Source organism: Vipera ursinii, assembly GCF_947247035.1.
Source record: "Vipera ursinii genome assembly, chromosome: 2".
NCBI lineage: Eukaryota > Metazoa > Chordata > Lepidosauria > Squamata > Viperidae > Vipera > Vipera ursinii.
In genome coordinates this window covers 48,865,483-48,891,652 of record NC_139513.1, presented here as the reverse complement: position 1 = coordinate 48,891,652, position 26,170 = coordinate 48,865,483, and the positions used below count along the sequence as shown (strand labels likewise).

At 41.9% G+C, this 26,170-nt stretch overlaps 1 protein-coding gene across 1 annotated transcript; it reads left to right on the top strand.

The window, feature by feature from the left end:
* Nucleotides 1–1,081: 1,081 nt before the first annotated feature.
* EFCAB12 (EF-hand calcium binding domain 12) lies at nt 1,082–24,684 on the top strand. Its single transcript, XM_083356872.1, has 11 exons — nt 1,082–1,498; nt 3,286–3,772; nt 5,257–5,442; nt 8,203–8,356; nt 8,904–9,106; nt 11,769–11,819; nt 12,274–12,487; nt 15,226–15,364; nt 18,292–18,378; nt 19,985–20,092; nt 22,418–24,684. The coding sequence occupies exons 1-11, from the start codon at nt 1,380–1,382 to the stop codon at nt 22,668–22,670; spliced, it is 2,001 nt and encodes a 666-aa protein (XP_083212998.1). The 5' UTR covers nt 1,082–1,379; the 3' UTR covers nt 22,671–24,684.
* Nucleotides 24,685–26,170: the final 1,486 nt, after the last annotated feature.

The following is a 26,170-nucleotide window of genomic DNA, read 5'->3' as shown; positions in this document are numbered from 1 at the left end:
CAACTCCCAGAATTCCTCAGCCAGCAAAGCTGGCTGAGGAATTCTGGAAGTTGAAGTCCACAAGTCATAAAAGGGCCAAGTTTGAAGACCCCTGCTCTAACTTAATATTGTATCTGATTATTAGGTCAGGTTTATCATTTCAGCGGTTTAATGGTTTGGCAATAACCAGGAAAACCTTAAGTTGATGATAAATCTTGATCCATCCGCTGGTTCACAACAATGTGTCAACTTATACAATATTGTCTCGAGCTACTTTGGCTTGCAAACCATGATTTAAGACAGCATGCAAGCTATCCCGTCCCTGGAACCTGGTACAGAATAGATCAGGGGTCTTCCAATTTGGCCCTTTTTTAATGACTTGTGGACTTCAGCTCCCAGAGTTCCTCAGCCAGGCACGCTGGCTGGACTTGTGGACTTCAACTCCCAGAATTCCTCAGCCATGCACGCTGGCTGGACTTGTGGACTTCAGCTCCCAGAGTTCCTCAGCCAGGCACGCTGGCTGGACTTGTGGACTTCAACTCCCAGAATTCCTCAGCCAGGCACGCTGGCTGGACTTGTGGACTTCAGCTCCCAGAGTTCCTCAGCCAGGCACGCTGGCTGGACTTGTGGACTTCAACTCCCAGAATTCCTCAGCCAGGCACGCTGGCTGAGGAATTCTGGGAGTTGAAGTCCACAAGGCACAAAAGGACCAAGTTTAAAGACCCCCGGCCCTCCCCCCCCCCCGGAATAGATGAACCGCGATTAGCGCGATAGCCACCCCATAAACAGCCATCCCTCTTAAGATCCAGCTGCATGTGTCATGAATGGAGGGGTCGTCGGCGCATGACGCAAGCTAGCATTTACCCGGTTACTGTTGTGCTGCTATTAGCTCCCCGCCCCAGCCCTAAAAGGGGACGGAAGTGGTGGTGGGGAGGGGGGGGCAGCAGCGCGGACGCGGGAAAGGCCGGCACGCAATTGCCACGGGCGTCCCTGGGCTTTGCGACACAACGTTCGATCTTCTCCAGCTGCGCCAATCAACTGCAAGCCAGCCTGCCTGCCGGCCCGCGCGCCCGCCCGCCCGTTGCCTTGGTGCCCTCCCAAACCCATTTTTGCCTTGTGCTCTGATGGCGGTGCCTTAAGCGAGAGCGCGGCGTTGTAGTTAGGTCATTTTTGTCCCCTGGCAGCTGAGAGGGAGAAAGCGCGGGCGAAGGGAACGAGGATTCTTCCCTCCTCCTGCTTTTTTTTTTTTTTGTTTTGTTTTCCCCGACTCCAGAATTGTAGAGAACGGCGGGCTCTTCCTCCTCTCTTCTGCTGCACAGCCCAGTAAACTGCGCCTGTTTTTGTTGTTGTTTTTTTTTTCCCCGGTCCGAAGACGCCGAGGGTGAAGTTTCTGCGTCGCCATGTCGAGCAAACTCGACCAGTTTAGCTGGGTATCTAAAAGCACGAGAAACCGGAGTGAGGTTTCAGGGAACAGTTACATATCGCAATCTCTCTACGAGTCCATTTCTTCCTTTCTCCGGTGCGTAGAAGGCAGCCAGGGCACCTCCCCATTTAGAAAGCGCTCGCTTTAGAAAATAGGGCTTGGGGAGTTTTTTTTTGTTTTCTCAGGGGTAAATTATTATTATTAGTTAGTTGCGAAGCCGACCCATCGCGACCCCATGGACAACGTTCCTCCAAGCCTGGGGTCTTCAAACCTGGCCCTTTTATGACTTGTGGACTTCAAGTCCCAGAATTCCTCAGCCAGCAACGCTGGCTGAGGAATTCTGGGACTTGAAGTCCACAAGTCATAAAAGGGCCAGGTTTGAAGACCCCTGCTCCAAGCCTTCCTGTCCTCTACCATCTTCTGGAGTCCATTTAAGCTCACGCCTATTGCTTCAATGACTCCATCCAGCCACCTCATTCTCTGTCGTCTCCTTCTTCTCTTGCCCTCGATCTTTCCCAGCATTAGGCTCTTCTCCAGTGAGTCCTTCCTTCTCCTTAGGTGGCCAAAGGATTTGAGTTTCAACCTCAGGATCTGGCCTTCTAAAGAGCAGTTGGGGTTGATCTCCTCTAGGACTGACCGGTTTTGATCGCCTTGCCAGTCCCAAGGGACTCGCAGGAGTCTTCTCCAGCACCAGAGTTCTCCAGCAGGGGTAAATAAGTAGGGTTAATCCGATGTGATTGCAGAAATCGGAAGGGTCGCTAGATGGGAGCAAAAAGTTAGAAGGGCTGTGGAGATTCTCAGTCATCCAGCACGGGTCCCAAAGATGTTTTTTCAGGAGGCAATTGGGACTTTTTTGCGGGGTTCCCCCCCCCTTAAAAACGTTTCGCTTCTCATCCAAGTTCTGAAGAAGCTTCTTGGGTGAGAAGCGAAACGTTTTCAAGGACAAAACCAGTCCAGTTGCCTTTTGGAAAAACCCCTTTGGGACGAAGTAAGAAGGATCTTCTTCTATTTCTTGGCATAGAATGGCAGTCTTAGAATGAATAGGTTTAAGGGCCAGGGAATTTCTTTAGGAAACCAGACCAGTTTGGTTTAGTGGCTAAGGCACTGCGCTAGAAAGTGGGAGAGGGTGCCTTAGCCATGATATCTAGCTGGGTGACATTGGGCCGGTCACTCTCAGCCCAGCCCACAATGTGGTGGTTGTGGGGAAATTAGGAAAAGGGAGGTGTGTTTTGGATATGTTAGCCACCTTGAGTTATTTGTAGAAAATAATAAAGGTGGGATACAAATAAATTAAGCCACCTTATCTCCAGTCCACTAGTAATTTTTTACACAACAGTGTCCCCAAACAGATGCCCTCCATACATGGGAGATTGTAATTTCAGGCCCTGCCAGTCAAGATTGAAAGCATTCTGTTAGCCACAGTTCATATGCCTGGACCCATCAAGTTCAATGATAGACAAGGAACTTTCAGAGGCTTCTGTTCCAGACCTACCTGGAGAGATACTTTGGATTCTGCCTGGAATTTTTTAATGCAATCTTTTTGACACACTTAAGCTTTGGGAGGAATATGCAGAAACATCACTTTTGCATTGTGGCCTCGTTTTTAACCTAAGAAATGAAAGCTGCCTTCTCGTAGATAGATTTTTATCCCATATCTATAATTTCTGAAGAAATCCATATCTGTAAATATCTGCGGAGATCTTAGGTTGATTATATATATATTTTCTATCCCCCAAGAAAACTAAAATTAATGTTTACAGAAATTAATATTGCCATTAGGTATGTTTATTTTATTTTCCATTGTATCTTATTTTTTTTAAAAGAGTGATGGACGGATGAGTGCTATTCATGATTTTGACTCTACCCAAATTCCTTCTTTTCAGTGAAAGTGACTCCATCGTAAGTGAAGAGTCTGAAGAATCCCTCTCAGAGGGGATTTTAAGCCATTGGTTTAAACAGTATAAATTCAGAAATGAATATCCCTTTTATTCTCTAAAACTGAAACCAAATAGATTTGGCAGACCTAAATCTAGACGGCGTGTTCATATGGCGCCACCAATGGGCAATGTGGTTCCTGGTATTCACATGCCTTGGCCACCTGTCCCCAGTGAAGTGGAGAAAGCTCAGGAGTTAGGAGCACCTCCTGAGGCCCAGGACAGCATCTCCACTGAGGAGAGCGACCTGCTAAATATGGAAGCTTGGATTAAGGAGCGAAAAGAACTGCGTAATATGTTGGAGAACTCTGTAAATCTGGAGGAATGGTTGACTGAAAAGAAGCCTCTCACTCAACAAGAAGAAAACATCCTGAGAAAAATAAAAGAAGAAAGAAAAGAGAAGGACGCTAAAATTCAAGCTCTCCAAAGTGTTAAGGTAAGCATAGTAGGAAGTCAGCATGGTGTCGTGGTGCAGAACCGATGACTTGACCTTCCAGATGTTTCTGAACTGCATTGGCAAGCTAACCCATCCCATCAGGAAGAATGGTATAAGTTGTTCCTCAGCCACATCTGGAAGGCTCCACTTGTGGATTAGAGTTAGGCACTATAATGGGGGAGAATCAGTTAAAAGTCCTTGTTATGCATGATGTTCCTGAGGATGACTACAAGCCACCTGTACAACCAGTCTTCTTTTCTCAGTCCAACCTATGTCTGAGGGCTGTATTGAGGATAAGGCAAGAAGAACAAGCTCTTTAGAGGAAGGTCAGCATAAAAATGTAATACGTAGATAATTACAGTGTCCCATGAACTTAGTCATCTGGATTGTGATCGTGCCTCAAAATTATACTTCACTTTTCAGGCAGGCTTCATACCAAGCCCAGCAATAAATCTTGGCACTATGGGCGCTAGATTTTGTATCCAGCAACTTGCTTATAGCAGTAGGCACAAAGGAATGGCTATATGAATCATTGGAGACAAGAAAGAAGCCATGTACGCAAAGAATATCTGTCTATTGCTGAATCCAGAGACCAAGCCCTGTGTATCTGTCTTTTCCAGATTTAAAGCCTTTCTTTTTGAGCCAGCAGACTTTGGAAACATTTTGTTCCTAGTCTTGAAAGAGAATATAGTGTATTTGTGTAGACTTGGGTGTTTACATACAGGTTGTCCTCGAGTTAATGACTGTAAAGGAGACCGTAATTTCTAAATCATGACAATCATAAGTCAAGGCACCCACATGACAACCTGATTTTACAACCTTTTTTTTTTGCAGCAGTTGTAAAATGAATGTCGCAGTATTCAATTGTGTCTATTCATTCCTTTGGCCATTTTTTGCCAGAAACTGGTAAAAAAATGTAAATTGTTGTTATTTAACTGTGGAACACTACAACTGGCTGTAAAAGTCAGCCAGTTGCCAAGCTCCCGGAATGCAGTCATGGAACTGTGGGGAGAGGGGGTGCTACCATCAGAACTCTGGAACTTGGTGGTAAGTATCATTTGGGGTGGGGTAGCATAATTTTGAACAATTGCTACACAAATGTCATTAAACGAGGACTACCTATAGTTGTTCTATCTACCTAAATTTTATTGGATCCCGTCTTACTTCTGATTTCCTTTGCAGCAAATACAAATACAATTATAAAATTATCTCTTACTCTGTTATTACCAAAGCACTTGAATTAATGAATTTGACCTGTGAATGCAATCAGTGAAGCCACAAAATGAGATCAAAATAGGACATATGTCAGACAAGTTGTCTATTTGCTTTTTGTCTTCAGTAATATATTCAGCAATCAGCTTGTGTTTTGCAAGACAAGGGCTGGTTGGCTTATCGACTGAACAACTAAACAAGACTTTGCATTTCTGCTTCGTCAAAAACGAAGTTGAGCATAATCCTTTAAGATGTTGGATGTCTTTCCGCAGACCGCACCCAAGAGTGAACCAGTGAAAACTACGCCTCTTATTCGGGCTCCATATCCGCCATCTATTATTACACTACAAAATCTTCTGCATAAGCAAAAACTCAAGCTTGTGGATGTCTTCAAAAAAGCTGACAGGAGCAGGACAATGAAATTCAAAAGAGTGGATTTCCTTAGAATTATCCAGGAGGTAGGTGGAAAAACCTTACACTCCCTAGTTGTTGATTTTGGTGGCTTTGAGTCACTGTTGAGTCCTGCAGGCCGCATGGATAAGTCCCTGAATTTTTCTGGGTGAGGTTTTAGAGGTTGGTTTGCCAATATTCCGTCTAGGGTTGAGAGTGACCGGCCAAAGCTCATCTCGTTGGATATCAAGGATTTCAAGGTAAGCGCAGAGTTCACAGTCTCCCATTTCTAGCCTTCAGAAGTAACCACTGCATCACACGGCTGTCATAATCACTAGTTAGATTCTTTCTTGATGCCTTAATAGGGAAAATTGCACATTTGAGTCAACAAGTGCTTTTATTTAGTCATTAACTTCACTGACAATATATATTTTTTCTCCGTAGATCGTGAGGTGAAGGGGGCATTTTGGCTTAGCATATTGAATACTGTCCATTGTGATTTATTAAAACGTGTTAAGCAAGACAGTTCCACATCATATTGCCAAAATACAACAGTAAAGCCACCAATATTCAGTCATATGATTCTTTTTTTTGCCATTTCACAGGCTTAAAAGTTTCATAATGAGTATTGTTGTTGTTCAGTCGCTAAGTCATGTCCGACTCTTCACGACCCAATGGACCATAGCACGACAAGCTCCCCTGTCCTCCATTGTCTCCTGGAGTTTGCCCAAATTCTGTTTATTGCATCAAAAACACAATCTAACCATCTCAGCCTCTTACTTTTTTTGCCTTCAATCTTCCCCCCCCCCAGGGTCTTTTCCAGGGACTCCTCTCTTCTCATTAGGTGGCCAAAGTATTTGAGCTTCAGTACCTGTCCTTCCAAATCAACCCCAAATCAGGGTTGGTTTCCTTTAGGGTTAATGTAATGAGTATATCAAGACTTAAAACTGGCTTGCAGAAAACAATTTGAACATTTTAAAATGCGATTGTGAATAAATCACAATTACTTTGGTTTGCATAATGACTCAAAATTATTTATTAATTTTTATCCTGTCTTTTTACTTATACGAGGGCAATGTGTTTGTTTGCCACCCTGAGTTATTCATGAGGTCAATTCGGAAACAAACCTCTGTTTGGTTATCAGTGACAGACACTTGCAGATACAGAACTTTTATTGTAGACGTTAGAAAACTACAACATTACATTACCGGTACTTTTTGACATAATTGCCATTCAAATTGAGGCACTTGTCATAACGTCTTACAAGGTTTGAAATTCCTTAGTAGTTGCTTGGCCCCCAATCTTGGCTATTGGGGTGTGTGTGTGTGATCAAAAACATCCCAATGGAACTGTTTCAAAAGTTCTTGGGTGCGTCTAGCAGTGTATGGGTGAGTATTATTGTGAACCAACACCACACCCGAAGTCAGCATGCCGCGACACTTGTTATGGATGGTTCATCTGAGTTTTCTTAACGTTTCACAGTAGACTTCTGAATTGATGGTTGAATCATGCTCCATGAACTTCACTAGCAGTACTCCTTTGGCATCTTCACATTTGGCGGAATTTTCTGTGGCACCACTTCCCGTGTGGTGTTGGTTCATGATAATGCTCGCCCGCACACTGCTAGACGCACCCAAGTACTTTTGAAGCAGTTCCGTTGGGATGTTTTTAATCAACCCCCCCCCACCATAGCCCAGATTTGGTACCCAGTGACTACTACTAAGGAATTTCAAACCTTGTAAGACGTAACGACAAGTGCCTCAATTTGAATGGCAATTATGTTGAAAAATAATGTAATGTAGTTTTCTGATGTGCATAATAAAAGTTCTGTATCTGCAAGTGTCTGTCTTTGATAACCAAATGGAGTTTTATTTCTGAATTGCCCTCGTAAATAACTCAGGGTGGCAAACAAACACATTTTTCTCTTTCCTCCTGTTTTTCCCACACCTTTGTCAGGTGGGTTGGGCTGAGAAAGAGTGACCGGCCCAAAGTCAACCAGCCAGCTTTCATGCCTAAGGCAAGAGAAAAACTCACAGTCTCCTGGTTTCTAGGTCAGCATTTTAACCACTACACCAAAATGCATAGTTTATAAATAGAATAATTGATTTCATATATATGGAAAACCTAAAATGTTCTAAAAAGTTTGCTTAGCCTGGTACTAGACAAGTAAAGAGTCATTTTCTATGACTAGAAGATTTTATTAATTTAATTATTAATCTTGTAAAGTTTGTTCCTGAGTTGACTCCCTGCAGTTTGATAGATTAAGAGCAAAAATAAATACATGAGGACAGTAAAGTCTGATGGAAAAAAGTGAAGCTGAAATCTTAATACTTGGGACCATAACCGTTAATCAGACTTTTGATATAACATTTTAGGTTCCTGTCATCTGGTTAATTTACATTAAGAAATATTCATATACCCTGATTCTTTAGAAGCATGCCATATGAAAGTAGCAATGAGAGTATCTGTGTGTGCAAATATAGTATAGGAGTTTTCGTAAAAAGAAAAAATTTCAACTGCTTCGCAGCACTTTTTGGTTAAGAGAATCACACGAGCATCACCAGTTTGCAATTTGCTGATGTTCAAAGTGCAACATTGCTTGTATTGCAATCATCGAGCTGCATGATTTCTCATAGGAAACTGCACATTCTATTTGCTCATTAAATCAGGACCTGTGCACGTAGTAATAAACTGGACCATAGCGTGTACATATCTAGCTATAATGGGAAGATACCAATGTAAGTAATTGCTCTCTTTGAAATAGATGTTTCCCCTTGGATTTTTTTATCATGTCAAGACCCAGACCTAACCACAATTTTTGTTTCCAGACCAAGGTGCCTATCAGTAAAACTGACTTAGAAGAAATCATTGTCTTTCTCACCATTTCAAAGAAAGGACATATTATAACTGGTGCTGACTTGGCTGAATGTCAAAGATTATGGATGGATAGTTTAAGGGACAACTGGAAACAGCCAAGGCAAGGTAACAAGGGAACTAAATCGATACAGGCAATTGAACAGTTTTCAGTCCCTGATAGGTTTGATCCTGTAGTTCTGATTTACAGATTTAGTTGTTAATGGTACCATAAACAAATATCTAAGGTTTTTGAAGGTATTTGGAAATTAATCTAGACTGTAATCCCAAAATATTTGAAGAATAGCAAGTTGGGGAATACATAAATAACTTAAAAAGAATTAACATTCTAGTCAATGACATGATACTATATATTGGTATTGGCTATAGGCTGGCTGCAGTTTGGCAATTTAATATATGTAAAAAAATAAGAAACAGTCATATAAAGTCATATGTATTCATTTGGTTATTTTAACAGACGTTTAAAACAGTGCAGATTAGTAATTGTGAATACCAACTGTTGAAAATCAATGTAAGACAGGGACATTTTTCTAATTTCTGAGAAAGTATTTCCTGAACTAAGTAGAAGCCAGCATGATAAAACAGCTCAATGGTTGATGGCTTTATAATGGGGTTTCTGTTTTTTCCCCCCTTTGTTTTAATAATCATGCTAAAGAGTCATTGCCTGTGGCAAAAACTGCATCCATCACTGCAATCCCTCATGCCAAGTCCAGTATATCTTCTCAGGTAACTTGTCCACCTAAGTCAAACCATTTGCAAGTTCCTCCCATCAACACTGAGACAGATCGCAGGCACTTAACTTACAACCAAATGGAAATAGTTGGGAAGAGATACAAGGAAACCAGACGACGGCTAAAGGTACTATATTTTTGTGGCCTGCTTTGGATAACTGACTACTTTGGGAAACTGACTACTAGCTGGTTACATTCTAGGCAGAAGGCCATTTCATTTTATAGTACTGATAAATCACTAAACGCCTCAACAAATAGCCATAGCCCTTAGACCAGGGGTGTCAAACTCAATTTCATTGAGGGCCGCATCAGCATTGCAGTTGCCCTCAGGGGGCCGGGTGGGTATGGCCTGGGTGGGCGTGGCCTACTGGGTGGGCGTGGCTAAAGTGCGTATGGCCTACTGGGTGGGCGTGGCCAGCTCTACATCGTTCGCATCAAGGGTGCCTATAGGGGCCTGGGCAGGAGTGGGACAGATCTGAGGGTCTTTGGCAGGAGGAGGGTCTCTGGGCCAGGACCAAGGCAGTGGGGGCTGTTCCCTCACTCTTTCCAGGATGGCTTCGTGGGCCACATGAAACCACTTTGCGGGCCGGATCTGGCCCCCGGGCCTTGTGTTTGACACGTCTGCCTTAGACTTACCGTATATACCGCTTTACAGCCCTCTCTGAGCAGATTACAGTAGAGTCAGCCTGATGCTCCCCAACAATCTGGGTCCTCGTTTTACCAAACTCGAAAGGATGGAAGGCTGAGTCAGCCTTGAGCCAGTCAGGATTGAACTCCCGGCTGTTGGCAGAACCACTGCAGTACTGCATTCTAACCACTGCAACACCAGGGCTCCTGAAATCTAAGGGAAAGAAACGGCACCAGAGAATGGGGAAAAGGGAAAAAGCCCAATGAGGGCGGCAGTCACAAAGATGCCTGCCAAAGTAATTCCCTATCAGTGTTCACTAAGCACATTGCGCTTTAGATTGTAAGCCGCCCTGAGTCTTCGGAGAAGGGCGGGATATAAATGGGATTAAAAAAATAATAAAAATAAAAATAAAAAACTTAAGTGCAGGCAGCAGAAGTAGCTCTACCTCTGTGAAAGAGCCCAGCATGTATAATTGCTGGCTAATCCTATCATCTTTCTATTTGAGGAGTAGCACCTTCCTTGGATCTTGAACAGCACGTTTTCCTGTATTCAATCAGGTTAGATGGTGTGATGGGTTTCCCCGTTGCTGAGTTAAAGCTGGTTGAGCTGGTTGAAAATTAAACACTTAGGAACCTGTTCTCCCTCTTGCCAGTCTCTATACCAACGATGGCGAAACTTGTAGAGACCGAGTGCCGAAACTGTAACCCAAAACCCACTTAGGTGAACGAACCTTTATTGTCAAAGTACAACCCTGTATACATTGAGATTGGCCGAGCCTCCCTTTGTGCCCCCACCACCACCTAGCACCGTCGGGTGCTAGGTGGGTGTGGCCAATTGGGTGGTCGTGGCCCGTTGGGTGGGTGTGGCTGCGATGGTAATGGCAGACTGGGCTGGACTAAAAAGTTCGATCAATTAATTCCAACTTTGCAAGATTTTTTCCCCCCGCGAGAAGTTGAAATTGATTGATTGAACCTGTTTTTTTTTAATCACGGCTGCGGAGGCCTAAAGCGAAAAGGTTTTATAAAACCCAGCTGAAGGCCTAGGACTGGGGCGACGGCGCGTGTGCCAACAGAGGGCTCTGTGTGCCACCTGTGGCACGCATGCCATAGGTTCGCCACCACGGCTCTATACTGTCTATTGCCACTGTTTCCCAATGCTAACAGTCACCCTGACTTACCTCCCAAATAACTTACCGTATATACTTGAGTATAAGCCGAATTTTTCAGCCCACTTTTTGGGCTGAAAAATTCCACTTCGGCTTATACTCCAGTCAACAAAAAAACTTACCGAGGACTTGTGCGCGGCCGAGGCTTTGGTGCTTCCGGGATCGCGCGCACCTCTCCCAAGCCACCGCCGTCCGGAGACCTGCCGACGTTTGGGGAGGTTTGGGGAGGTGCGCGCCTCCCCAAACCTCCCCAAACGTCGGCAGGTCTCCGGACCTCCGCACCCTGCCTGCCTGCTTCTTTCCGCAGCGGAAAGAAGCAGGCAGGCAGGGCGCGGAAGTCCAGAGACCTGCCGACGTTTGGGGAGGTTTGGGGAGGCGCGCGGAAAGAAGCAGCGGAAAGAAGCAGGCAGGCAGGGCGCGGAGGTCCGGAGACCTGCCGACGTTTGGGGAGGTTTGGGGAGGTGCGCGCGTACCTCCCCAAACTTCAGCAGATCTCCGGACGGCGGCGGCTTGGGATAGGTGCGCGCGATCCTGGAAGCACCGAAGCCTCGGCCGCGCGCAAGTCCTCGGTAAGCTCCGGGCGGTCACTTGCTTCGCATCTCCTGAGGGAATGGGGGGCGACTGGAGCGGGCGTGTTTCCTCGCCTGCTGGGCGCCGCGATTTGCCCGGGGAACGCGCGGACCCCGAATGGCAGCGTGGAGCGAGGAAGCGGACAGCCAGGGCTTCCCCGAGAGCCGCGGCCACACAGGGTATTCCTGTGTATTCAGGCTTGCAAAATGGCGGATCGAGCCTCTGCTGGCGGCAGAGGCTTGCAGAGCGCGGATCCAGCCTCCGCCGGTGGCGGAGGCTTGCAGAACGGCGGATCGGCTTATACTCGAGTCAATAACTTTTTCCAGTTTTGGGGGGTGAAATTGGGGGGTCTCGGCTTATACTCGAGTCGGCTTATACTCAAGTATATACGTTTTATTTACTTATCGTTTTTACAAATAACTTAAGGCAGCGAACATACTTAACACAACTTCCTCCTCCTCCTCCCCTGGGATAATGGTAAGAATACAACTTTAACACTAGACACCTGTTCAGTATAAAATGCAGAAATGGCAGATGCAAATGGGAAGACCCCACGGAGCACTGATTTGCCCTGAACTAAAATATTGGTTTGTGACCATGGGTGTGCCCTCTTTAGTTTCCCTCAGCAGTAAAGCAGAGATTTTATAAACTGCAATTTGACTTTGACATTGAGAATTGATTGCTTGGAGCAGTTGCTGCAAAGTTGTTGCTGCTGTACAGCAAGTGTCCCCAGTTCACATCTACGCAACATTTTTTTAATCCATTTTCAGTAAAGGTCTGCCTAGAGATCTGACTTCTTTCTTGCGGTAGGACAAAAAATGTCTTTGTCCTTTTAATTAATGTCTCACTATGTTACAACTTTATGGTATGTAAGAACATTTATTGCACAACAGTATTGCTTTATAACAGAGACACTGTCTTATTTTTACAGAGGAAAACTAATCCATTAGATTTTGCGGAACAGTGTAGACTGGTGAGGTCTGGAGACCCGGTTATCGATAGTCACTGCTTACCAAGCTGCCTAGAGGGTGAAATGGGAGAATTGGTGGACCAGCATCACCTGGCATGCCACTATGTCTACTTTCAGTGTGTGAAGCTTTGCGAAAAATATGGAATTCCAATTTCAGAAAGAGCACTAAAAAGAGGTATGAGAAAAAACACGGAAGGAGTGCCTTATATCAAGCAGCCCAATCCAAATTCAACTTCGTGTTTCAGCTTTACAAATTCAGGATGGAAGCCACTAACAGACAAAAATGTTAAGGGGAAGGCTATTTTGCATTTCTAAATTCAGGAAAATGGGTCTAGTAGTGTTGTGATAGTGCTTAGAAATCAACTAACCCACTAAATGTCGTGATGTTTCTAAATAAGGATGCTAAAGATTGTGTTGAATTCCTCAGTGCAGGACTGTGAATTAAAATAAAAATATTTTTTTAACCCTTATGATTTCAAAGGCAGGTTCCAGAACATGGGACACTGATAAGAAAATAATATATGTTGGGCTCCTTCAGATATTTTTTGCATTTCTTTAGGTTTCTGTAGCTCAACCTTAGGGACGCGGTGGCTCAGTGGGTTAGGACACTGAGCTTGTCAATCAGATGGTTGGCAGTTTGGCGGGTCGAATCCCGAGTGCCGCATAACAGAGTGAGCGCCTGTTACTTGTCCCAGCTTCTGCCAACCTAGCAGTTCGAAAGCACGTAAAAATGCAAGTAGAAAAATAGGGACCACTACGGTGGGAAGGTTACAGCGTTCTGTGCGCCTTTGGCATTGGTAGTCATGCTGGCCACATGACCACGGAGATGTCCTCGGACAAGCTCTGGCTCTTCGGCTTTGAAACGGAGATGAGCACCGGCCCCTAGAGTCGGAAACGACTAGCATGCATGTGCGGGGGAACCTTTACCTTTACCTTTTAGCTCAACCTTGGCTTGAATATAACACTATATCAGGGTTTGTTTTGTGATCTTGTTGCAAACCCTGAATTAAAGCTGCTGTCCCAGGCTCATTTCCTTAGTGAGGCCCAACTTTCATATAAAAAAGAATAAATGTGTGATCCACACTGCAGATTGTCAATTACATATAGACATTATTCTGCTCCATCATTTTTAAAGAATCTACCTGCCTTAAAATGTGCTAACTGATAAAATTTACGGTTTGCAATTAATGCTGTCTGTAAAGTTTAGAATGACCCATTGGTCTGCACAGTTGATTTTCCTGTTGTTGTTGTTAGTTGCGAAGTCGTATCTGACCCATCGCAACCCCATGGACAACGTTCATCTAGGCCTTCCTGTCCTCTACCATCTTCTGGGGTCCATTTAAGCTCACGCCTACTGCTTCAGTGACTCCATCCAGCCACCTCATTCTGTTGTCCCCTTCTTCTCTTCCCCTCAATCTTTCCCAGCATTAGGCTCTTCTCCAGTGAGTCCTTCCTTCTCGTTAGGTGGCCAAAGGATTTAAGTTTCAGCTTCAGGATCTGGCCTTCTAAAGAGCAGTCAGGGTTGATCTCCTCTAGGACTGACCGGTTTGATCGCCTTGCAGTCCAAGGGACTCGCAGGAGTCTTCTCCAGCACCAGAGTTCAAAGGCCTCAATTCTTTTGCGCTCAGCCTTTCTTATGGTCCAACTTTCACTGCCATACATTGCAACTGGGAAGACCATAGCCTTGACTATACGCACTTTTGTTGATAGGGTGATGTCTCTGCTTTTTAGTGTGCTGTCTAGATTTGCCATGGCTTTCCTCCCGAGGAGCAAGCATCTTTTAATTTCTTGGCTGCAGTCCCCGTCTGCGGTGATCTTGGAGCCCAGGAAAATAAAATCTGTCACTACCTCCATTTCTTCCCCATCTATTTGCCAGGAATTGAGAGGGCCGGATGCCATGATCTTGGTTTTCTTAATGTTCAGTTTCAATCTGATTTTCCTGGGTCATTGTAAATCCAGCTGTTGGTCTGTTGTTCACAAACACTGATTACTGCTGCTAGAAAACAACTCAGTCACTTAAAGTTCTAGCGCAGCTGTAACAAGTTATGCAACACAGTAGGAGAATAAAGTTTAATCTCACTTCTTTTTTGTAGTAATTTTATTAAACATTACAATTAAAACAATAAAACTAATACAAATTTTAAAAAAGAAAACTTCCTTTCATCACAAATAAATAATTTTAGTAACTTATCCCCTTCTCTTAAAAAGCAACAAATGATCTCTGCTTCCCATATCCCATCAGTCCTGATGTCAGCAAAAGTCCACTAAGGATTATCAGAGATAATGACATACCTGTTTTAACCTTGATCAGTAAACTAACTTTATATTCCTTCCTTTTACTGCTAACAATCTCAATCTTTAGTCACTCCAAATAATGTCCTAAAACTTGATTTCTTTCTTTTTTCTTTCACCCTTCTCATAACATTCTTCAAAGTTTTAAGAACTCTCTTCTGTAAATCCAGTGTAGGAAAATTACTCAGATGCACAATCCAGAGCTTATCCCATTTGAACTGAGATGGTGCCGCTGTGGACAAGGAGCCACTGAAAGGACAGCTCATATCCTGTTGCGTTGAACCCTCTAGGATTCACAGACTCTTAACTCCCTACCTGATAAAATACAGGGAAATTCTGATCTCTCTTATGTACAAGAGTTAATATTGGATCAGTATGATACAGTCACCTTGAACATAGCTAAATTCCACTACCCTTTCTATAAAATTAGGCAGACTTTGGCCACCCATCAGTGCTCTCACCACTAACTATAATATAGTATTATATCTTCTGTTTTATTTTATTTCAATGTTTTAATTTTTAATTCTGGTCTGTGGCTGTAATAAAAGGTTGAATTGAATAGACTGTGTAGTATGTTACAGTTGTTCTTTTTTAAAAACAACAACACAATGTGTACCGTAGGTCTGCTCTACCCAGGAGACAGGCTCCTGACACTCGGAAAGTACTCCCGGAAGTTCAGGCAGCCAGGAGGATATATTGACAATTCTGTTTACCTCGGGGAATCATCTGATGGGGAAAGCTCTTCCAAAGTGGAGGAAAGGTTTGTTTAATGCAGGGGTGTCAAACTCAATTTCATTGAGGGCCGCATCAGCATTGCGGTTGCCCTCAGGGAGCTGGGTGGGTATGGCCTGGGTGGGCGTGGCTATAGTGCGTATGGCCTACTGGGTGGGCGTGGCCAGCTCTACATCGTTCGCATCAAGGGTGCCTATGGGGGCCTGGGCAGGAGTGGGACAGATCTGGGGGTCTCTGGCAGAAGGAGGGTCTCTGGGCCAGGGCCAAGGCAGCGGGGGCCATTCCCTCACTGTTTCCAGGATGGCTTTGCGGGCCGCATGAAACCACTTCGCGGGCCGGATCTGGCCCCCGGGCCTTGTGTTTGACATGTCTGGTTTAATGTATCATGCACACACAGAGATAAATTAACCAGCATAGACGTTCACACAAATTCTTGGTCTACCACAGGGATCCCCAACCTGTCGGACGCAGCCGCTTGGCCAGTGGGCTGCATGAAGGGATGGCCAGTGCACGCACACACAGCCCCACACTTGCACTAGTGCCACACTGAGCATCCTGCTGGTGCTAGCGCCATCCCACACTGAGCTTCCCAACCAGCACTAGTGCTGTCCTGAGCATCCCATCGGCGCTAGCGCCATCCCACCCCGAGCTCCCCACTGATGCTAGCACCGCCCTGCCCCTGAGCATCCTACTGGCACTAGTGCCACCCATAGCGTTCCACCAGCGCTAGTGCCGCCCCATTTGCAGTACTCGCGCCTGCGCAGCCCCGTTTGCACATGCGCTCATGTGCTGCTGTTTGCATGTGTGCGTACGTGGCCCATTTGCGCATGTGCATGGCCTGTTTGTGGGCACGTGCAGCCCATTTGCCCGTGTGCACGTAGCAGTGCCTGCCTCCGTTTCCGGGCCGCCAAAACAAAAGGCTTGAGACCTCTAGTCTAGCATATCACTGTTAAAACCAGAGATTGTTTTTCATCTGCTATTTTGAAGAGCAGAAATATACCCTGGATTATTCTCCCATTACGGTAATTACCTTCCAGTTGGGTACATGTACATAGGCAAACACTTGTGGACTAGTCAGTAGCTAATTTTTGAATAATCTAAAACTAAGGTATCAGAGGTATTTTGATATACATGTTACCACTGAGAACATTCTACACTGGCATAAATTTGTAGGATACAAAGCTGGAAGAATGATGGGGTTTGCTTTTAGAGTAAACCTATAAGAGTAAATCAATAGCAATTTTTCTCTTTAGCTTTTCCTCTTCATGTTAATACTTCTTATTTTTAAAGCTCCAAATCCTCATTTATTTAAGTTTCATACGAACCTAATATACAGCAAATATCTGAAGATAGGTGCCCAGAAGCTGAGGTGTTATGTGGCTCCTCCAAAGCTTGGAATAGGCTCCCTAGAAAGTTTGAATATGAACCTCAGAAGCCAGAATTTGTCATGAAATTATAACCAAATACAGCCTTTGGCCCTCAAAAAAGATATGTACTCTCATTGGCAGAGAGAACAAGTTTTAGCTACAATTCCCAGGGATGATTTAATCTTTTTTAATTTGTTTTTAACCTTTGTACTGGTTGTTTTAAATACCCTGTAAACCGCCCTGAGTACTTCGGGAAAGGGCGGTATATAAATTTAATAAAATAAATAAATAAACTTTCCCCGCTTTGGATATAAAAGATGTTGGGGATTATAGTCCAGCAACATCTTGTCTTCAGTACCTCACCTGTGTAAAATAATTTCTGCTCTTTTCTGCCACTGCAATTAATAAAAACTGAGAAGGGATGCTAATTTATTTATGTGCCCATCACTATTTGCTGAACTGTAGACAATTCATAGCAAACATATTAATACCATGAAAAATCCACTATAAAAATAGATGGTAAATCAACACCACTATAAAATAACACTAAGGACCTCCAACCTCACATTGGCATAATCTGTCACCATAGGCCCTCTGAAACAATGGATCATTTAATAGTTTTCAGAAGTCCAATTTGATGTCAGTTGGAAAGCACTTCTGCCCTCTAGGCACAGCCACCAGAAAATCCAGCATCTGCAACTCTTGGTCCTCCCCACATGCCAATTGTAGTTTCTCCCAGGATGCCTGAATTGAGTGCATACAGTTCTGTGTAGACCACGGGTGTCAAACTGCCAGCCAGCAGGCCAGTTGCATCATACAGAGCCCACCCCAGCTCCGGCAATGCAAAAAAAGTCGCAACACATCACACAACACGGCAAGTTTGACACCCGTGGGGTAGACAAAGCGGTACTGCTAATACACTGTTGCCAACTCCAAGTTGCCAACACATTAATGTTTAATTGTTTCCTCAATGTCCGTTAGTCAACTTTTGATCCAGTTAGGTTCACATTCTGTCAGTGCTCTAGCTGTGACATGAGAAAACTTTTATAGATGAAAGTAGTAATAATAATGGTAATCGAATAAATCACAATGTTCAAAGACAGAGTTCTTCTGAAAACAATATAGTGAGAACAAATCAGAACTGGCTGCTACATATTAGGTCTTGTATGTATGTTTCCCTAGAGACCTTTGGCTGGCCACTATAGAAATGTAATGCGGGACTAGATCTGCTTAAGAGAACATGCAGAGCATTCACCTTTACAGATTTTGTTTCCTTGCATCTGGTGATAAATTTTCATAATACGGAATATTCTCTACTGTTGCTCTTTTGTTTTAAAGGGCTGCGCTTTCATATGTACAGCTTTTTGCTTTTTCCTATCTAGTTTACTTTAGTATAAATGTTAGAGACACACAAATAAGTGATTCCCCACCCCAGTTTTTCTGAACATACTATGATGCCTTTCCCCCCCCCCATTAATATCTAAAAATCCTGTAGCTATAGTAACATTTCTTTAAAAAAATCAGCTTGGGGAGGACTGGTCTGATCTTATGGGCTACATTTTTGTTCGCCTTTTTTGTTTACTTCTAGAAAGCCAAAACCAATTAAGAAACAAGTCAGAAAGCAGCCTCGGACCTGCCGCTGGGAGTCATTTAAGGAATTTAAGAAACTGATGAGGTATGTATTCAGTAGGATGGAGTATTATCTATAAAGCTCTTCGAATAATGGAGCTTCAGTATCCACAAGCAATATCGTTTCCCTTCCATTCAGGTAGGCCATCACTTACTTAATGACCATTTGAAATTACAAAAAATCTTCTCTACAAATCTCTACAACCTGTTTTTGGAGTTACAATGGCTACATACACAACCCATGATCACATTTTGGGCATGCAGCAACTGACTCACCATTATGGCTGTTTGCACGGCTGTTTGCAGTGTCCCACAGTCACATGAACACAATTCACAACATATTTTTTTTGCCAGTTTCCAATACTCCATTTTTCAACAAAAAAACATCCTTTGGGGAAAATGGATTTGTTTAACAACCCACTGGGTTCACTTAACAACTGTGGTAAAAATGTTTGTAACTACAAATCTGTTCATATGATGCCTAGATTTACAACTGCAACAACTTACAACTATAATTCTCGGCTCAATTACTGTCGCAAATCAAGGACTACCCATATTCAATTTGACTTAGCCATTCTGCAAATGGCTAAAAAAGCCATTCTAATTTTTATGTTCTGTTCGTAAAAACAATTTTTTTTTGGACTTCTGCTTGCTTGCCACGTGACATTGATTTTTGTTGTAAATCACTATTCTACATAATCCTGTATGTCATTGGTAAAAGTATTTTGCCAAAGGAATAATAGGTGTACACATCTTTTTATGGAATATTTCTGTGCCACGAGATCAGCGAAATTTATTTTGGTATTACAGAATTATCCTAAAATTTTGTTTTCAGTTTCCAGAGGTTCTGTGCTAATGGAGCTGGGTAGTTTGCTGAGAAAGTTGCAATGCTGGCAAGCTTTTAGGAATATTATACTGTACTGGGAATTTCAAAAAAAATCCTATAGAATTTTACTTGAAATCTATGTTGGATTAATAATCTCAAATTGAGGGATGTGTGGTATGAGGCCGAAAACAATAAAATGCATTTGTACAATCTATGAACTAGAAATCTGCAAATGAATGTGAATATAAATGTGTAGATCTCTCTTTATTTTCTCTAGCTTTAATTTACAAAGGAAATTTGGATTATTTCAGCATTGGGCTATCCAGCCATTTGTGATCATGGCTGTAACAGTAAAAGAAGGAAAACAGTAGAGAAGCTAGAGGGAGTCTTATTTTGATGCTGTCCTACCTTGGCAGTTGGCCATACAAAGGTGCATCTCTTCTCTTACAGATGGAGAGAAAATTGGGTAGTTTTTGCTGTTGGAATATTCAACTCTAAAACGATTTAGGGAGGACAACAAATAATTGACCATAATGGTAGTTTAACAGAGACTTTATATTGAAAGCAGAGGCTATGATTCTAGCCAAGTGTTCGTTAACCACAGCAACTTTAATATTGGACTTCAACTACCAGAGCTCCACAGCCAGTTTGGAATTGACATCCACACATCCTAAATTTGCTGAGGTTAATAAAGGACACTGGGCTAGCCTGTTATTTTCATTTACCAATATACACTACTGTATGGCATTTCTTTTTTGCCATCCAGCTGTCCAACTTCTTTTTAAATACCGCTTGATTCTAAATTGAAATTCTTTACATTTTACAGTAAACACTCCAAAAAAATACTTCCTCCAGGGGAGATTTGGAATGTGAAATTTCTTGATGAGAATTTGCTTGAGAATCCAGATGTGCTTGCAAAAAAATACATGGAAAGGTATGAGATTACATTTCTTTTGTTGAACTTGGCATTAAAGATATAGATAGATAGATAGATAGATAGATAGATAGATAGATAGATAGATAGATAGATAGATATAGATGGATGGATGGATGACAGATAGATAGATGGATGCATGATAGATAGATGGATGCATGATAGATATAGATAGATAGATAGATATTCTAGCAATATATATATATATATATATATATATATATATATATATATATATATATATATATATATATTAGCCTAGAGATTATTATTTATTTATTTATTTATTTTAGTTCCATTTATATCCCGCCCTTCTCCGAAGACTCAGGGCGGCTTACAAGCTTAGCAGTAGCCTTCATTCTATGTATATGCCTGCTTATTAGGGCTTTCACACACACACCCAAGCGGCATTATTACAAAGTCAGCTTAATTGACCCCAACAATCTGGGTCCTCATTTTACCTACCTCGGAAGGATGGAAGGCTGAGTCAACCTTGAGCCTGGTGGGACTTGAACCTGCACTAATTGCAGGCAGCTGGTGTTACTTAAGGAGGCATTAGCCCACTGCTCCACCAAGGCTCCTATTAGAAATTCTTGTTTCTCCTTTTATATTTATACTTGATAATTCGCTTTCTTCCTATTCTTTGTTCATAACTTTTTAAAATTCTTTCTCCTCCTCCTCCCCCCACCCCCAGTTTCTGTTTTTAAGGGAGTTCTTCCGACTCCCTTCCCTTTTTAAATATTATAAACAAAAGATTATGAGCCTGATGACTTCAGCATTATGTTTTTGTTTTTTAATATCAAATAAACCATAGTGGGTAATGCTAAAAGCCAAGTATATAATACCTGCTTGCACAGCCCGAAATCCTTTTATAGTTGCGGGGGGGGGGGTGTTCCTAGGCTTGTTTCCTCCCTCCCAGCTTTGTGGCATTTGGTTTGGTTTTAAGGGGCAGAGTAGCTGTTTCAAAACATGAACATCCAAAAATGCCAATTTCCCTCCCTTTCAAGTTTTAAGTTGTTTTGCCCTTAAACCACCCCGAAATACACAGAAATGGCCTTGTTCAATTTTTTCAGAACTATTGGCCATTGACAAATTTATCTTCTTTGTTTAATATTTTCATAAGCTCACAAACTTGATTAGTTTCAGCTTATCTTTAACACTGTATAAATCAGCTACAAAGCTGCAAAGAAGTCAAGTTCAACTGACAATTATGTCTGAATTCTAGAACTTGAAATAGAGAAAGAAGTAAAAGATTTTTTTCAATGTATTTTAACGGCATATAGACAGCAATTAAATCTGATGTATTTAACCTACATTTTTCTCAACCTAGATGCTTTTGAATTCCCACAATTTTCAGCAATTTTCTCATGCGAGCAGGAGAATTCTAGAAAATGATGTGTATATCTCTAGATAACACCCAAATTTGGGAAAGTTTATTTAAATCTAACTATTAAGAATCACATACATCAAAAATAATTTTTTAAAAATTCAAATGTAGCACCCAAATAGAAGTACGATAGTAAAAGCAAATGTAAATATGTCTCTATCCTAATCAATCCATGAAGGCAAAGAATTGCCTACTGTTACTTACAATTCATAAAAGGGAAATAGTTGTGTTAGTTTATATTTTTTTAATTATAATGTAGCTGGCTTTAAAAGGTACTTATTTTTTCAAGTCAGTTTCAAGCAGTTTCTGCTTTAGAAATCAAATTTTTCAGGATACATAATAAATGCAGATGCAAGTGAGCACCAGTAGGAGGCAGTGTTGCAGATCAACTTGACCCAAGCCTTTTAGTTTGCACTTCAGATTTAGGTTACAGTACTTTATTTTAATTTTGACTTAGGGTTTATTCTCATTAAGGTGACAACAATAAAATTTCAGTTCCTCTTTATTTTTTTACTTGTCTACATATAAGAATTTCATATTAAAATGCATCAAAACAACATATTAAACCTAAATCGTGGCTTGCATTGCATACTGCAGTGGTTCCCAAACTTTTCTATACCCCGCACCCCTAGAACGCTTCTGATATATTCTCGCACCCCTTACAAAAGTTCAAAATAATGGCAATGAATTATGTGTATACCCTGTAGTTTTGAAACTTCTAAACCCTCTGGATTATCATCTCGCACCCCCGGTTGGAACCCCTGGCATAGTGGCAATCTGGCAAATTTGGAATCAGATAAGCCACATTGCAGCTTACGTTCAGACCCTAAATTTTTCTTCCTTTTTTTTTTTTTAGCAAAATGACAAAACTTCATTTTATTAAACCTCCACCTCGTTTTTTCTGTCTATTGTTTCATGATCATGTTATTTGCTTGCAGAGAACTGAGGAGAATGTACAACTGCCTGAATCCCTTGACCAACCCTAATAGTTTCTGGCCGGGGCATCTTCTTGATAAGCTGTGCTTGTGTCTACCTGAATCAAGGCAGGATAGAAGTGAAGTTCTGTTCAGCCGTGTTTCTCGCACACACCCAGTCAATCCTGGTATTCATGTTCCTCACCGCAATTGGCCGGTCAACAACAAGGGATCCTTGACCTTAGAGGATCCAGAATCTCGCAAACATTATATTTGATGGCATTTTTGAAGAACGTGACCAAGAAATCTGCTACATTGGACTAACAGAGGATCATTGTCCCATTTATACAATATGACAAAATTATGACTTGGTGAGAGGGGCTTTCAGAAAATCAATCTGTATCTGTTTTAAGCAGGTTGCACGAATTACCATGCTACAGTTTTTCAATGAAAGATTTGAAAATCCATCTTTCATTTAATTAGAGAAGCAGCTTTTCTTCCATTCCCTCCTTAGAAACATACAGTAGAGAGGCACACAAAGCAGCAAATTTTTCAACGGGTGGGAAATTGGTAGTCTTCTAAAATGGGATTACGGTTCCCATTAGCTTTGACAGTCAAACGGACTCTTCCAATTTGGTTGCACATTCCCCCTCTGTTATTTCAGGAGATGCATCGATATTGTAATAATAATGGTACTGCTGAGAAGGCTGAGGGAGGTGCAAGGGCTGTGTGGAAGAAGACATATTTTGTTTGCAGAATGTCCCATTTTTGTGTCCTGGTATCTTCAGGCAAAAGGGCTACACTGGATCAAGCAACAAGACTCTGGCTAAGCAGTGTTTCCAGTGTGACCAGCAAACTGCGTCTGGAAAACCGCTAAGCTGCCCTGGGCTCTGCCTTTACAAGAAGAGAGGAAATTCCTTTGTTTATAATCTTCTTATACTGCAGATAGTTTTATCAACCTATATCATATACTATTCTGTCTTTATTTTTTCCTAAAATGGTCATCTCCCGTCATAATGTTTCCTGACGGAGATGGAAGATGGTCACTTTTTGTCTCACCCTGTAGTATCTGCATGCAATATACTGCACTGTAGAAATGGAAATCCTATACAGTGTAAAGGGCTTTCTTGATCCAAATGGCTGAAGAGCTTCTGCATGTTATATACAAAATTTAAGGTACAACTTTGTACTCAATTAGGATAAAGAGCAATTTTGCACTGCCAGGATCATTCCTGAACAATTCAGGCATAAGATCAATATCTAACTTTAGATATTTCAGTAGTATCATTAGATATTTCATTTCCTTAAAGAGATCGGTTGTGTTCCCTGTTAATATTGGTGAGCCCGTTATCACAGCACCCTTAGTGAAATCAAACACAAATCTAGTCAAATTTTACAGGTGATTGTAGCTGTACACAATTTCACACTGATTAAAAACTACTATTTGGAGAATTAAAAAATTCCATTTAGGTCGTGCCTGATATTCATTGAGCCTTTATACTAGGAGACAACTAGCAAGGCTTTATTATTTCAATGGCCCCATTCTTGCTGGACAGGTAAACTTCAATAAGTCTGACTTGACTGCTACAGCCAAGTTTGAAAAGATTTAATTTAATAGAAGGGCTTTTCAGCCACTCTTTTGCTATAGCTTTTTTTCTTGGAAGACAGGTAATGTGAAATGATTGGATTTTGGTTTTCGTACAGTCCAACCCTATGCAATATTAGGGTCCCTTACATTAACTGTGGTATGAACAAGCTCTGGCAGTGCCTTCTGGCACAATTCTCTCCCCCCCCCCCTCCAGATGAAAAGATCTAGGCACAGCTGCTGGTGCCACTACCTACCTTAACAGTTCCTTACAATACACCATATTGGGGTGTAGATTTGAAAGCGTACTAAACCAGTTCTCAAAACCAGCCTCAAACAGCTGAGTGAGCTGCCCAATCAAGCAGGAGAAAAGGCTCAAAATCCAGCAACTTGCTTTCGACAGTTACTATAATGTTCAAAGTGCTCAACCCAATTTCAAAACAAGCCTGCTAAACAGATGATCATAAGGCTGAGGAAGCTGTGTCGTAACATGGGAGAGCTGATATGAAACTTGAGGAGATGGGAACAGTAATTCCCAGGCTAGAGATGACCATTGCATAAATGTATTGCCAATGCCTAACTTCAAGGTTGCCAAGCATCTGTTAATAAAGAAGAACAGAAGGATAAAACCTTTGGAAAAATAGGGAAAAAATTGCATTGCCGAGAGCTATTGACTTATGTGTGTGGCTTCAATGTTTGCAATAAACATCCTACCATAATTGCTGTAATTGGGACTTGATGTGAGTCTTCTGTCAAGCCATGCTGAGAATGTTGGTTAGAGGTGAAAATGCTGGGAGCTTGTTAAATGACTTGTCCAGTAGATTGCTTAAAAGCTGCCAGGTGACAACTTTCTAATTTGAGGGTGAGGGAGCGATCAGAATAAGGGTGATGCTGATCTTTTCTGTGAAAAGATACTGTTAAATGTTTGCAAAATCTCACAATAGGGTGTTTGGAAACAAACATAAATTTATGTAGCAAGTAGAATATTAATATCCAGACTATGATAGTATATTAATTTGAATTGAAGAAGTCAGTGGAGGCATAAAAGAGCAAAATAGAATCTGGAAAAGAGCAGAACTATAAGTTGTAGCTAATGTTACCTTGGCTTTTTTACACAATAGAAGCACAGACACCATTTGAATGGAAGAATTGAATCTGCTTTCAAGGATTTCATTTAGCTATTTAACCCTATTGGATCTTCATAAATTAGTTTGCAAGTCAAACCTATGAGTGTTCATGAATTGGTCATTAACAAAAGTCACATTTTCATACTTCAAATGGATGCATGTATATAGCTGAGCTGTATTACGGTTATGATATCCTACATTTTATGTTATTCAAGTTTTGGATCTGCAACTAGCATGGGAAATGCTATCTTCATTTATTTTATATAGCACGCTGAGCCCTAGTTTGCCTCACTGGTTCATTAATAAACTACAGATGGTTGCAGTTTATTTAATGAACCATTAGGGTTTACACTATTCTAGGCACAGGCCATTTGTTGTTGTTGTTGTTGTTGTTAGCTGCGAAGTCGTGTCCGACCCATCGCGACCCTATGGACAACATTCCTCCAGGCCTTCCTGTCCTCTACCATCTTAACTGTCCCTCCCTTGAATAAAGTTCAGCTTCTGCTAGCTATATAGATATATCCTTGTAGTTTTCTTGGTGACAATACAAAAATCTTGGTCTTCTTCCCTGAGATTTTTTTCCAACTTTCCAGTGGAGTCTCTGGGTTTCCTGATGATATCTCATTCAATTATTAATCAGGTCTCATGGTGCTTACCTTCTTCCAGATCAGATAGAGTCACTAGGTGTTGCTATTGTGATATTCACAAGACATAACCATTAAATAGAAACCAGGTTCTTACATTTGAATCTCAACTTTTTCAGAATGAATTGTTTTATATCACAGCAAAATAAGTTAGTGAACTCCAGTTACATGTATTTTAGGCTGGGTATATTCGACAGGGATTTTTACGTCCCTTGTCATAAGGGTTCATGTTGAGCACAACCAACCCAAGTGTCCACACAAAACTGCCTTTGCACAGCAGGTATGACATAGAGATTTCGGGCTTTCACTCTGAAATTTACCAGCAGAATCACCCAAATTCTTCAGCCTGGTGCACAGCTAGACAGAGTTAATTTACAGATGGATCCACACTCTTTAACTGCTAGTTTTTCCTCTTTCCATT